Source organism: Talpa europaea (genome assembly GCF_964194135.1).
Source record: "Talpa europaea genome assembly, chromosome: 9".
NCBI classification, from domain to species: Eukaryota; Metazoa; Chordata; class Mammalia; order Eulipotyphla; family Talpidae; genus Talpa; species Talpa europaea.
The window spans coordinates 50,525,856-50,540,529 of record NC_140076.1 but is presented as its reverse complement, the minus strand read 5'-3'; the positions used below and the strand labels follow the sequence as shown (position 1 = coordinate 50,540,529).

Here is a 14,674-nt window from a genome sequence, read left to right as displayed (position 1 = left end):
AGCAGACCTCTCCTGCCTCGCCCACTGCTCCCCTCAGCAGTGTGTTTCAGTAGATCTTGCTGGTTCTGCTCCCCACTCTCTCTGGTGAATCCTCTCACTGCCCGCACCTCTGGCCTATACCCCAGTTCTTGTATGCATAAATAAATATTAAAAAAAAAAATAAAGTACTCCAAAAGAACCACAGAGTCTACAAACCACAGATCCTCTGGGGTCCCTCGTCTATATTAAGATCCAAACTCATTATCTTAACCTACAAAGCCCCACATCAACAATATCAAAGTGTGGACCAGGGTGCATTGGTGAAGGAAATTCTGTGGGGACTACACCTTCGGGGGAGGGGGGGAAGCAAATGTTTAAAAATGAACAATGATTTAAAAAATATGTAAATAACAAGAAAATTTTTAAAAAATAATAAAAAAATAAAAATTAAAAAAAAGTATGGACGGCTATTCAGTTTCATCTGGGACTTTGCTAGAAAAGCAACTCCCAGGTCCCTGACAGAACTTTTTAATCAGAATCTTTGAGGGTGGGGCTCTGGGGTCTGTGGTGATTCTTCTTTTTTTTTTTAAGATTTATTTATTTATGCATATAAGAACTGGTGTTCAGGCCAGAGGCGCAGGGGGTAAGAGGACTCACCAGAGACAGAGTGGGGAACAGAACAGGCAGACTGACTGAAATACACTGCTGAGGGGCACAGCTGGCGAGGCAGAAGAGGTCTGCTACACCATGTGTCTAGCTCCCTGGTCAGGGATAGAACTCGTGCTGCAGTGGCTGTGGATAGCTTCATAGGTTGCTCCTTAACCCCTTGCGCCACCAGGGAGGCCCTGTGGTGATTCTTATACACGCTAAAATGGACTCCACCTGATGTATGTTCACCTGCTTCTCCAACCAACTCAAGTAACAATCTTATCCTCACTTGGGATATCCCAGCCATGCTGTCCTACTGATAAGAAAATGAACACTAGTAGTTAACTGTGTATATTTAAGCATATATTAATTATTCCATCTTATGATATTGCATGTTCTATTAATTCTTTCTTGAAATGATGATTTGAAAAGTAGGCACAAATCTCAGCTAATGTTCTATGTTAGCTAGGTATAATCTGAACCAGTGTTAACTATAGCTCTTTGGATATATAAACATGCTTTTCAATTCCTAAATTTGTTATTTTACAATGTGTTCTGTTGTATTTTACAAGTGCTTTGACAGGTCTTTAAGGTTGACTTTGTTTTCTTCTTGAATAAATTAACTTTAATGGATTACTTTTATAATTAAAGCATAAAATAATATCAAAGTTTAGTTCAATTGAAAATCATTGGTCTACTCAGAGGAGCATTTAGCAATTTTTCTTTCACAATTAATTCCTACTACAAATAATAAACCACCAAATTTTGGTTGTATAATATCACAGAAATTATTTCTTTTTTTTTTTTATAGAGGCATGTTTTTATTTATTTATTATATTTGTTTGTTTGTTTTATTTATACAAGCACTGGGTACAGTCAGAAGCGCGGGAGGGTGAGAGAATTCACCAGAGCCAGAGCGGGGAGCAGAGCAGGCAGAAGGACCAAAGTACACTGCTGAGGGGAGCAGCGGGTGGCAGGAGAGGTCTGCGCACCATGTGGGATCCTCCTCCGCTGGCCGGGGAGCAGCCAGGGATCGAACCGGCGCCGCAGAGGCCGCAGGCAGCTTCGCAACCCAGCGCTCAACCGCTGCACCACCGGGGAGGCCCAGAAATTATTTCTTGGTTGTATAACAGTCCAGGTTAGGTATGACTTTCTAGGATGACTTTCTCCTGTGCCCAAGGGCCTCATAATCCTCTGTACCTAGCACAGAGCAGAGAAAGATCCTGTTCCTTAGAGCACAGATGTGGAAGTTACATCACTTTTACTCGTATTTCCTTGGTGAAATTTTGTCCACAAGGCCACAGTTGCATGTAAGGGGGACAAAACACTGTTGCTTCTGGCTGGGCAGCCATTCCCAGGGACAAAGTCACTTTGTGGATGGGGAGTATAAATATCATGTGACAACCAGCTATCTCCTGTCACAAAAGCCTATGTAAGCTATTTTAGTGTCAAGTTATACTGCAGTTGCCAATCAAATGTAATGCTCAATCACAAGAAATGTTTCTCTTTCCTGGCTGCTACGTATGCTTTGCACCCTTTGAATGGTGTTCTTATTAAATACTCCAATAATACTCAGTATTTCTTCATAGAAATTCTCATTTTTTTTTTTGAGTGCTTAAGCAACAGAAATTTATTGTCTGCAAGTCAGAGTCCAAAATCAAGGTATCAGCAGGATTGTTTAATTCTGAATACTCTACACTGAAATACTCTACACTATTCCAAGCCTCTCTCCTGTATTCTGATTGTTCCTTGGCTTATGGTAGTATAACTACAATCTTCACATGAGTTTGTCAGTCTCCTAAATTCCTTTCTTTATAAGGACACCACTCAAACTGTGTGAGGACCTGTCTCCTAATGACCTCATGTTGTTCGGTTGCCTTCGTAAATATCTATCTCCCAATAAGGACTCATTTGAAGGTGCTAGGAGTTAGGCCTTCAACATAAGAATTTTTAGGGTTTGCAATGAAACCCTTAACAGAAGAATCTTTTCTGAAGAAATGTATTGGGATGTTTGCTAATCTGGGCGTAAATGGGCATGAGCAACTAATACAGAGATTTCAGATGAGATGTCATTTCTATAATAAGCCTTCCATGAGACCTCCCATTCCCGACATTGTGTTAAACATGGCTCCAGCATGGCCCCATGCCTCCTGCACTGTCTTTACCATTTGCCATTATACTACTAGAATCACTTGGCACATCTGTCTCCCTTGCCAGACTCTGTGAGAGCGGTCTTTTTACTTTCCTGTAGACAGTCCTGGGAGCAGAGTAGTTCTCATACATAGAATGCATGAAATAAACTTTTAGTCCCTGTAACAGGCCCTGCTAGTGCCTACCCCTTACTCTTTCAGCACATAATATTTCCAGTTGCCAGCTAGTGCTGTTGTTGACCTCTGTGGCCCCTTAATCAGAGCAGAGTGGATGTATGGAAGCACAGTGAAGCCCTCAGCAAGGACTGACAGGACTAAGTGGATTAGATACCTTGGGTGATCTAAGTCTGAGGCACGCATAGTCTTTCTAGGTATCCCAGTGGGATTCAGTTCCAGTTACCCACAATACTAATTTACTTGACAATGCACTTTTTACTTGTTTCCTTCTCTTCCTTGTCTCTATCTTCCTGTGCCCATCCCCCCAATCTGGTGCCATACCTGCAAACTATTGGAGAAATGCACCAATGCATTCCACAAAGTCCTTAAGAGAGGATCCTTAAGGGTTACCCCAGGAGGATTAAGAGCAATGTGCCTTCCCAATTCTTCCCTCTGATTCAACACAAGCAGGCATACTTATGTCTGATACATAAATTATAGAGAATATTCCACTACTGAAAAATTTGAACACACTTCCATTTTAAAAATGAAGCCAAGACTCTAAGAGGTGGAAAGAAATGTTCTGGTGTTACTCTATTGAATTGAAGTAACATTGTATATAGCAGAATATAAGCCACAGCTGTGCACCAGTGAAAATCAACGTGTATATATTATATGAAGTCATAGCTGAAAGTCCAATTCTGTCCATCATAACATTGTCCCCTTTTTCCTGAGATGCCCATTTCTCCTTCCTGATTCCCTTCTGGTAACCACTTAAGTTTATTTTTATTTTACTTAGTTCATCAATTTGTTTTCTCATATACCGCAATAGATGAACTCATATTTGTTCAACTACACTAAGTTTCTGAAGTGTAGAACTATTGTATACCCATTATCCAACAGTACCTACCACTGTGCCTCACATAGAGTGTTAATCAATTATTTTGGGTGAATGAGTGAGTGAATGAAAGTACTAAAGTCCTTCTGCAATATATTATCTCTTAAAATGCATCATATGTTTCAAATTACCTGTAGTTACTTTTGGATTCGCTAATGAGCTGAATATATCAGATGAAAATGAACACCCTTTGTCCTTTTTGTCATTTTTAAAGGACATGATGCAATTGTCACACTCCTGAAACATTACAAGAGACCCCAGGATGAATTGCCCTGTAATGAATATTCCCAGCCTGGAGGAGGTACCCCCCTTCTTATTCAGTTTTCACTGTTACTGCAATGTTATGTCTAAAAGTCAACCTGTGTTTCTATTACTATCATTCCAGGGTTAGAGATTACAGCATGTCAGATTAGCTTTATTATAAGAAAATTTATGTCTGAGTGAGGCTGAGAGTAAAAAAGGCTCCACTTAGGCTATTTTCTAACTCACCAACCTGCAGTTTCTCCAAATTTAACATTCCCTGAACTGGCTGTTTATGAGGTTTTGTGCATGACTAGGTGAGTAAGCTGAGAACAGTCGTTTTCCATTTCAGTAATCTATTAAGGCAGAACAGAAAATACAAATCCAGACACAAGTTAAGTCTGCTGGAATCTGTGATACCTCTAGCTTTTATTGTTCTTTTTTGTGTATTTTCTAAATAAACGTTGGCTCTACAGTTTTAGTATCCAGAGAAAGATCTGGGCTTAAGCTATAGTCTTAGTTGGTTTTCTTAGCAAATTTCTTTTGTAGCCTGCTTCTTTTTATAATGTTTAACTTTTATGTGAGAAAAAACTGACTGCTATTTTCAACTTAATAATGTAATTTGACTTCTAGATGGCTCCTATGTGTCTGTTCCATCCCCCTTGGGGAAGATTAAAAGCATGACAAAAGGTATTTTAATATAAGACAATCATTGTATTCATTACTAAGGAGAAATATTGCATCAAAAATGATAGTTTGCTAACCTGTTTTACCTATTACAAATAACTATTTTGTAAGAATCAACTGTATTAACAGATCATTCTTTCCATAATTAACCTTTCCTTGCATTTGTACTCTTTTGCATATTCCCTCTCAATTCATAAAGGTATAACAGTATAAATTTCATGAGTATTAAACAAAAATCAAAATTATTCCAGACACATATTTTTAATGAACTTTAAATTACAAATATTAGTATCTTTAAGGAGAATTAAGAATAGGTTTGTCATTAAAAAATCACTTGAAAAAGAAAGTTTTTCAGTAGTTCCAAATAAGTTACGCTTAGGGAACTCTTGAATGCATGCTCCACACGGAAATTCATACCATTGAATCAAAAAAGTAAAAAATATGATTCGGTTGTAAATTTATACTTATTTCGAATTTGAAGTCTCCTAAATTTTTCACTGTGGATGTTTCCTCTGAATGATTCATATGTTATTTCTGGAAATCTACTTGGCACCACTTTTGAGGTTTAGTTTATAAATATTTGTCGGAGCCTGTTGTAATATGTGGCATAAGACTATCCTGATGTAATATGGACTGTACTGCAGGTTTGCCAGGTCACGCAGACAAGTTAGCTGTTGATCAGGTCAGGAATAAACCTTTAGTCCTGATAACAAAGGATGTGTAAGAGAGAGAACTAGTGTGCTTTTAATGCAGGAAGATACAAGTCATTTGAATAAGATTTTAATTTCTCCAACTAATTATAGTCATAAAATTAAATGTTACCAGGGAATGACATTTTGGTTAAGAAAAGTAGATATGTACACACTGTGTACACATCCATGCATGCTTTTTATCTTTTTTTTAAGGATTTATTTATTTATGCATACAAAAACTGGGGTACAGGCCAGAGGGGCAGGGGTTGAGAGGATTCACCAGAGACAGAGCAGGGGGGAGAACAGGCAGGTAGACTGAAGCACACTGCTGAGGGGAGCAGTGGGCGAGTCAGGAGAGGTCTGCTGCGCCATGTGGGTAGCTCCCTGGCCGGGGATTGAACTAGTGCTGCAGTGGCTGTAGATAGCTTCACAGGCTGCATCCTAACCCCTGCGCCACTGGGAGACTCTTGCTTTTTATCTTAAAAAATAAAATAATTCCTTTGCAGAGAAGGCAGAAGTTCTACTCCTACGGGCTGGGTTGCCCTCCCATTTCCATCTTCAACTCTCAGAAATTGAGTTCCATGAGATCATCGGCTCAGGTAACCTAAGATTACACTGGTGTACTTTAATGAACTCGGATAATATATGCTCACTTATTTCTCTTTAACAACTTTAGGTTCTTTTGGAAAAGTCTATAAAGGACGATGCAGAAATAAAATAGTGGCAATAAAACGGTAAGTAAGCAAATGAAAATTTGCCACCTAAATAGAGTTAGGAACTTTGAGAAGCATGTGCATGGTAAATCCCTTGTTGGGCTGTCCATGTGTTGACTGAGGATTTCCTGTCACTGTCATTTCCAGCTATCGAGCCAACACCTACTGCTCCAAGTCAGATGTGGATATGTTTTGCCGAGAGGTGTCCATTCTCTGCCGGCTCAATCATCCCTGTATAATTCAGTTTGTGGGTGCTTGCTTGAATGATCCCAGCCAGTTTGCCATTGTCACACAGTACATATCAGGGGGTTCTCTATTCTCGCTGCTTCATGAACAGAAGAGGTACGGATCTCTTGTTTGGACTTATTTTACATGTCATTGGAATTATCCTTGCAACCCCTTAGAGGTTTTCTGCTTGGCTGAACCTTTACCTTCTGAAATTTCTAAGTGCTAGGAAATGCAGAATTTTAAAGGTGACTAGTAATTTATGCCCAATTATTGTTTTCTAATGGGTAGAAGTACTTTCATGCTTTTTTCCTATGTTTTTTTAATAGGAATTCAGTTGAAGATAATTCAACTTTAGTAATTCAACTTTAGTAACTGAAGCTTATAATAATTAGGCTAAATTTGACACACAAATAAAGCAGATATATGTATGTTCAGATAAAATAATTACCAGGGTCAGAATATTTATTAAAAGTTTTAAAAAAGAATGCTCTTGCACAAATCTAATTTGAATTTATTCCTTAAGTCTATGCATGCAATGATTAGAATGTGGTTTCATTCATTGATTAGATTCTATTTTTGTACTATAAAGGAATTAATAATAACATTACAAATATAAAATCAAATAGAATATTTTAAATAAGGGAGGTTGTTATCTGAATGATCTATAATTAAACATTATCTGATGTAGAAAAGCTATTTTTCCAGATTTGTTGAATTTTAAGCTTAACCTTCAATAAAGCAAAAAAAAAAAAGGCTGAAATTATAGAGAATAACAAATCACACACATCATTGATTTCTTTTAGAAAGATATGGTATTGACTTTGACTATTTCATCCTCATTAAATCTATTTTTAAATTCTAGGATTCTTGATTTGCAGTCCAAATTAATTATTGCAGTAGATGTTGCCAAAGGTATGGAGTACCTTCACAATCTGACACAGCCAATTATTCACCGTGACTTAAACAGGTATTTTTCCCCCTAAATGATGAACTTACAATTGTATAACTGACTTGGAGAAGTCATATTTCAGTGAAAATACATTTCATATTTATGGTAGATCAAGATTTTCTGCTCTGTGTGTAAGGGGACAGGCTACCATAAGCCTAGGCAATAAAAAGTTCTGTCACTGCCTTTTGCAAAAATAAAAAGCTCTATAGCTGCCCCTCAGGGATATTGCAAACCTATAAAATATGTCCAGAAAGATAGTGATGTCTTTAAGATTCACCAACTAGGTAGTTCTCAAGTCAGGCCAGTCAGATCATAGATGGAGATGAATGACTATTACGGAATGGCATGTTTTATCACAGTCAGTTATTACAAGATGGCATGATATAAAATTAACTTAAACACTACTTTTGTGTTATTTCTATATTTTTTGTTTTAATAAATTCAGTCAAATGCATCAAGTACCGCAGCTCATTTACCTAGTTTTCTAATGAAGATATTTTCATATAAAATAGAAACTTGAAACAACTTTAAGATTAGTGTTTCAGTAATGGAACCCCAAGGGATATTAAAAAAAAAAACAAAACAGTAAATTTTCTTTAAACAAAGACTTACAAAAAGGTCAACACACAAAATGGACCAACTTTAGTTGAAAGGCAGAGAGTAGGATGGAGAATTTTGTTCACTCACCATTTCCTGCTGGCAAAGAAGGAGATCCTTGGGTCAACTCTGTGGAATCCTAAAGAAGCAAGGAAGAATAGTTGGGGAATCACTCATCTCACTTAAGATGCAAGTCAGGTTAGTAAAATCAGTGCATTTGATGTCATGACTTTTAGTAAAGTTCATATTGATCCCACACAGAGCCCTTTCTGTAAATTCCATGTTCTCAAATGACTAAATATTAATTTCTCTATTCACTCATTTGTTCAACTCTGAGTATCTACAATGTTTACTCTTTACACTTGGCACAATAGACCTTACAAAGTGAAACTGCCACAGACTACATTCTCAAAGAGCTGCCGTATTCTAGTGGAGGAAAAAAACACTTACCTAAGTACATTTGTAGTACAGAATAATAAGCTCTAAAAAAGAGATAGTGAAAAATTACCATAAAGTTCCAGATGAATAATATCTACTACTGCTGAGGTATTCAGAGGCAACCTCATGGAAGAGGTGACATTTAAACATGACCTGAAACAATGAGTAGAATTTGGAAGTGTATTTGACATAGGGAAGACATCAAGAAAATAGAGATTAGAAAGTTAATGATATATATCTATATATATATATATATATATATAGGAATAGTGAATAGTTTTACTTCAGTGGATGGAGTATATATAAAAGGATATGGTGTCTGAAGCAGACAATTGGAAAAGTACAGAAGATACAGTAAAACAAAGCCCAGAAGTTAATGAATGCCAGAGTGAGATAGTTTAAATTTTGTTCTACTAGCAAGAAGGCACTGAGGTTGTTTAAACTAAGAATCACAGGGTTTAAACCATGACATGGAAAGAGTATACAGCATCTATATGAAAGATCATCTCAAAGGGGAAGTAAAGAAACTGGTGAAGGAGTTGTTTCAGTAATCTAGGTGAGAAGAAATAAAAAAGTGTATTTTATCACTGGCAGTGAAGGTAAGAGACAGATGAGAAAGAAAAGATAAAAAAGGCATGAGTAGTTGAATCTTATAGATTATGTGTAAACATTTATAATTATTTATCAGTTTTATGTCATTTCTTCACTATTAGCTACTAGTTTTTTTAAAAAAAATTTATGTTAATAAACTTTTTTTTTGAGTTTCTGGAACAATATATAGGAAACAGATTTAGGTGAGAAGTTAGCATAATATAAACTGGTGATTTGTGAGTTTTATTATTTTGCCATCCCAACCATCTTTGCTTGTGGTAGTAAAACAAATGAATGATCATTGAATGCTTTCTCCAGTTATCATTTGTGGGGCAATTGAATGTGTGTTCTATTGACATGTAAGTAGAAGTTATTACCAACTGGCTATACAGCAGAACCAAAACTAAAAGTACAAATAGAATCTTTAGTGTATAACAGATATAAGAAGTTTATATTTACCACTTTTCTGCCTCTAATCAAACTTAAGTGCTTAAATTATACCAAAAAGATTTTAAAGTTATGAACTGGTGTTTCATAGGTGCCTTCAGTTAAGAGTCCCAAATTGTTACATTTCCAAATTTGTGGACTATTTTCTACTCATCTTTCATCTAGCAATAATAAAATATTTGATTTGTCAACAAAATGCTAATATTACATATTTCCCAAAAGAATACAATTTCCTTCCTTCAGAGAGCTTACTACAATCTGGTTGGGTACATAGGACATATGTGCGGGAAGCAATTTAGTTGCTGTTTAAGGTAGAAAAGTGATTAAGAACCAAATGATTAAGCAGCAATTTACAAAGGATTTCAAGTAAATCAAAGATCAAAGTAGAATGGAAATCTTCCTGGGGGATGTAGGGCTAAAACCAGACTTTGAAAAATAAGCAGGCATCTTTCTTCAGCCTTTTCACAGCATACAAATCCTTGCATTTCTGCAGCACTTAGAAAAGCCCACTGAAAGAATTACAGGGAAAGAGGCACATCAGAGAGTGAGGAACTTAGACACGTGTTTACATTTGTATTAAAACGACCTGTTTAATTCCTCTCTCCACCACTAATCTGGGCATGTCAAGTCCTCAAGGGCAAAGATCCTGCTCTCTTCATCTTAGACACCCAGAAATAAGCATAGTGTCTCACACAGGGATGCCCAATCAATGAATTTTTAAGGGAACAAAATTCTTGGAGATTTTCTATGAATGTCATTTCAGGAAGCAACAACTTAGTGTAAGTATGGATACTTGTAGGTAGAGATTGACTAGTTTCCCCTATACCTCTTATAGTTTTAAAGGAAACAGGGTATCTGAGCTTACTGATCAACCCACAGAAAAAGAAAACTTCCATCTTTGGTTTTGTGGTTGTTGCTTTATTTGAATAAAAGGAAAGCATACCGTTTCCCCTGGCAAGTTTTTTTAAAATAGAATTCTGAAAGTAATTTCAGTCTTCACTATATAATGCAGAGAAGTTCAAGGAATGAGTGAGGAAGTAGTTCTTCCTAGTCATGATGATGAGAAATGATAATTCTTATTTCTTTAACATTTAAAAAATGTAAAAGGAGCTCTGCTAACTCCTTGTCTAGTATGTTCTCTTTTAATCTCACAACAACTCTATACGGATATTATTTATCTCTTTTTTACTGATAAGGAACCTGATTAAAGATATTAAGTCAAAGATTGTCTTATAGTGTTCTTAGCACTATATTATGTTTTCTCAACAACAGCAGTAACAAAACCAAATCAGAACAGAGAGATAGAAGGCTGTTGATATTGGGTAAGCATTATTAAGCTTGCTCTTTGTGCCTGTCCTTAATAGCCAATTCCTGACCCAAACCATTCCCTATATAATCTCTGGATGCTTATGTGTTCCTGCTTTATTTTTTCTTTCATATCTCATGCTCTGCCAGTGTAGATCAGAGGTTGCATGAGGCATACAGATATGTTTTCTGTATGTGTAACTTTTTAAAATGTGTAAACTTCAAGCTGTAATGCATTTTCCAATTTCCCATAGACCCCACCACCTACCAACTTACGCCTGATCCATTTTATACATTTTCTGACATTTGCGCTTGCAAAGCATGGTCTATAGCTCAAGGCTTTAAAGCTTTTTGCTTAATACTAGCAGCTATCAGTATTATCTTAGAAAAGTACATTTTCCAAATTGCTCAACATGGAAGCCAAAACATCACCATAAACATATGGATGAGATGAATGGTCTTTTCTCTGTATAAGTACATAGTGTATGTAACATTATAAGTCATGAAAGAGTGATGACTTGATCATAGAGTAGCCTCAACACTCCCATGAAATATGTGTATAGAAGCATTTTGTAAACTGAAGAATTATACAAATGTCAATTATTATTATTATTATTATTATTATTATTAATTTTGCATTTGTTTCCTTACATGTTACAGATGGAAAAATGAAAAAATATTCTACAATATTCTCATACATACAGATATTTCTTTTTATTAAAAAAAATAGGGCCTCCCCTGGTGGTGAAGGTGGTTGAGTGCTGTGCTAGGAAGCTGTTCCCAGTCTCTGCAGCACTGGTTCAATCCCAGATGGCCGAGAAGGGTCCCACTTGGCACAGTAGACCTCTCCTGTTGCGCCCAATGCTCCCCTCAGCAGTGTATTTTGTCAATCTGCCTGTTCTGTTCCCTGCTCTGTCTCTGGTGAATCCTCTCACCCTCCTGCAAATCTGGCCTGTACCCCAGTTCTTGTATGGATAAGTAAATCTTTAAAAAAAACTTATTTGGGGGTCTAGGAATAAAAAGGACTCAAAACTGTTTGGTTTTGAGTTCCAGCATATGCAAGTGACTATAAAGGAAAATAATTGAATTTAGGACAGAAAATTTTGAAAACTAAATTCAGATTAATAACATTACAACATACATACTAAGTTTTGAAAGAGAACCCAATGAAACCAAAATCTTTCCAAACTTTTTGTAATTTCTAATGTCAGTGTAGCATTTAAAATTTTGTAAAGAAATGTTTCCTTTTATTTCATCTATGAATATAACTGATTTAATATTTGAGTAATTGATGTGAGCTGAGCCTGAGGATACATCTGAGAATGATAGACCATAGCAATTTTTTTTCTAGCAGAACTTAGAAACTAATGAACTATTTCCCAAATTTTCCCAGTCATAAGAATGATCTGGAGCCTTCATTATTAAAAACAAACAAACAGACAAACAACAAAACAAAAAAAACAAATTCAAAGACTTCTCTCTTGAAGGCACAAATTGAGAATATCTTAAATTGGGTCTGATAATCTATACTTTTATTTAAAAAAAAAAAAGATTTATTGTATTTATGCATACAAGAACTGGGGTGTAGGCCAGAGATGTGGGGGGTGACAGGATTCACCAGAGACAGAGTGGGGAACAGAACAGGCAGACTGACTGAAATATACTGCTGAGGAGGAGCAGTGGGCGAGGTAGGAGAGGTCTGCTGCGATTTGTGTGTTGCTCCCTCTCTGGCCAGGGATCGAACTCGTGCTGAAGTGGCTGCGGACATAGATTTTCTCTTAACCCCCTGTGCCACCACGGAGGTCCCCCGATAATCTATACTTTTAAAGAAAATTAAAAACTAATTCTTATAATCAAGCAAGGAGAAGATAATTATTCTGATGTACTGGGTCTCAACTTTAACTGCACATTGGAGTCTTATGGAAGAACTTAAAGAAAATCCTGATGCTATTAAATCAAAATGTCCAGGGAGGAGGCCAAAGTACCATATTTTTGGGGATTACTCCAGAGATTCCAATAAGTAGAGCTGATAATTACCTTCCAGACAGAAGCCAATTACCCCTCTTAACCAGGGTAGTGTTTCTCAACACACTTAGGCTGCATTGTGATTTCATTCCCAAATATTCCCATTTTATCTGGCACCAAAAAAGGAGGAAATTAGGAACTCCCCTGGTGGCGCATGTGGTTGCGCGCCATGCTGTGAAGCTATCCGCCTGCCGGTGAGGGTCCCACATGGCGCGGCAGAACTCTCCTATCACAACCACTGCTCCTGTCAGCAGTGTATTTTGTCAGTCTGCCTGTTCTGCTCCCTGCTCTGTCTCTGGTGAATCCTCTTACCCTCCTGCACATCTGGCCTGTACCCTGGTTCTTGTATAAAATAAATAAATCTTTAAAAAAAAAAATTAGGAGGAAATTATATGACAACTAGTTCAGAGAACCAGCTATCACCCAAACATTCTCATCACATTTCATTTTGGTTCAGCTTCCTCAACCTGAACTGTACTAGCAGGCCCCTCACCATCTCCTATTTCACCACTAGAATGTCCTTTAGTCCTGAGTTGTCCTCTTTGTATTGCAAAGGAAATAGCTAGTTTCCTCGCAGGGCCAGTTAAAATGTTCTTCCTCTCTCAACTGCCTCTGTTAGAACGTCTCATTTAATTTTGGCTGATCCACTAATTCCAAAAATAGTACCCTTACTTAACACCCCATTAAGTAAATTCCCTTAGACACATACGTCCTTTAAATTAAAACAGGTATATTTAAGTCAGAGGAAGGAAACCTTTTTCCTTTTGCCCACACTGTCATGCTGTTCAGATAAACCTAGTCAAATCTGCCATCTCTTGCTGCAGCTTCATCAGTTTCTTTGCCAGTCATCCTGAAACAGAGCTATAATGGGGGCTCTATCTTGATTATAGCCATCCAAGCACAGTGCCCCATAGAGAACAGGTCACTGTTAGTGATTTTCACTCATGCTCACAATTGCAAGGCCACTCAGGTTCAGGACACAGCAACAGTGGGGTTCATTTAACAAACAGAGGAAACAAAAAGTTTCTAAGACCACAGATGGCCACTTATCTCACCCCAGATAGTGTCCACTGTGTCCAGAAGTCCCAAACAAAAGGGCTTTCATTCAAGATGGTGCTGTGCTACCAATGAGGGCCTAGAGCGTGTGGCACACCAGCAAGCAGTGGGCCAGTATCCAACTCACCACAGTGGGAGGTGCTCACAGGTGGGGCCGATGAGATGATGCCACAGCAGCCCAGCAACAGTCTGCAGGCCGGGCTGGACAACACAGGACACTGGACCTGACAGCAAAGGAAGCATCAGCACCAAGAGATGGTGCCGAACAGATACACTGTGTTAACATCTCTCAAAAGTGACCCAGAAACAGTGTCGGTCACCAGTCAACAGTGCTTGCCCACACAGCTCTTTGAGATACCAGGTCCCACGGTGCAACATTTTAAGCAGTATCAAACGCAGAACCAGAGTGTGATAGCCCCCGGCCTCTGCAAAGCTCTTTGGCATCTCTGCAAAGCAATTCGGCTTCTCGTTTTTCTTTGGCAGTCAGCTGCTGGAGGCTTGTTCTTTCGTCTTTCTTCTGTCTTTGGAGGCTAGAAACACAATCTCCCAGGCTGGTGCCTGCCCTGCCTTATAGCATCCTTCAGGTCCCTCCCCCACAAGTCTGATTGGACCCTCTTCAGTCCTATGGCTGATTGGACCATTTAGCACTAATCAGTTCATAGCTCTCACCTGATCAGTCCATTCTATGATCCACACCTGGTAGCCCTTGGGCTTGGGCTTCTGGGCTCCAGTTTTGATCCTAGTCAGACAAGACCCTAAATTTCACATCTTAGAGATAGGTCTTAAATTGCTATCTACCATTTCAAAAATTTGATAAGATGTATGTGCAATTCTGTACCTGTGTGCTTAGCAGAGCACAGAAATTTGGGTTTTGA

General features: G+C 37.8%; 1 protein-coding gene across 1 annotated transcript in view; it reads left to right on the top strand.

The window, feature by feature from the left end:
- LOC311177689 (serine/threonine-protein kinase TNNI3K) overlaps positions 1-14,674 on the top strand; it is a gene marked incomplete at both ends in the record, with an annotated part of 250,766 nt that overhangs the window by 93,054 nt on the left and 143,038 nt on the right. Inside the window, 6 exons of the mRNA XM_084243926.1 lie at positions 4,046-4,132; positions 4,705-4,761; positions 5,957-6,049; positions 6,127-6,184; positions 6,311-6,505; positions 7,254-7,358. Coding sequence (XP_084100052.1) covers positions 4,046-4,132; positions 4,705-4,761; positions 5,957-6,049; positions 6,127-6,184; positions 6,311-6,505; positions 7,254-7,358 — 595 coding nt within the window. The remainder of the gene's footprint in view (positions 1-4,045; positions 4,133-4,704; positions 4,762-5,956; positions 6,050-6,126; positions 6,185-6,310; positions 6,506-7,253; positions 7,359-14,674) is intronic.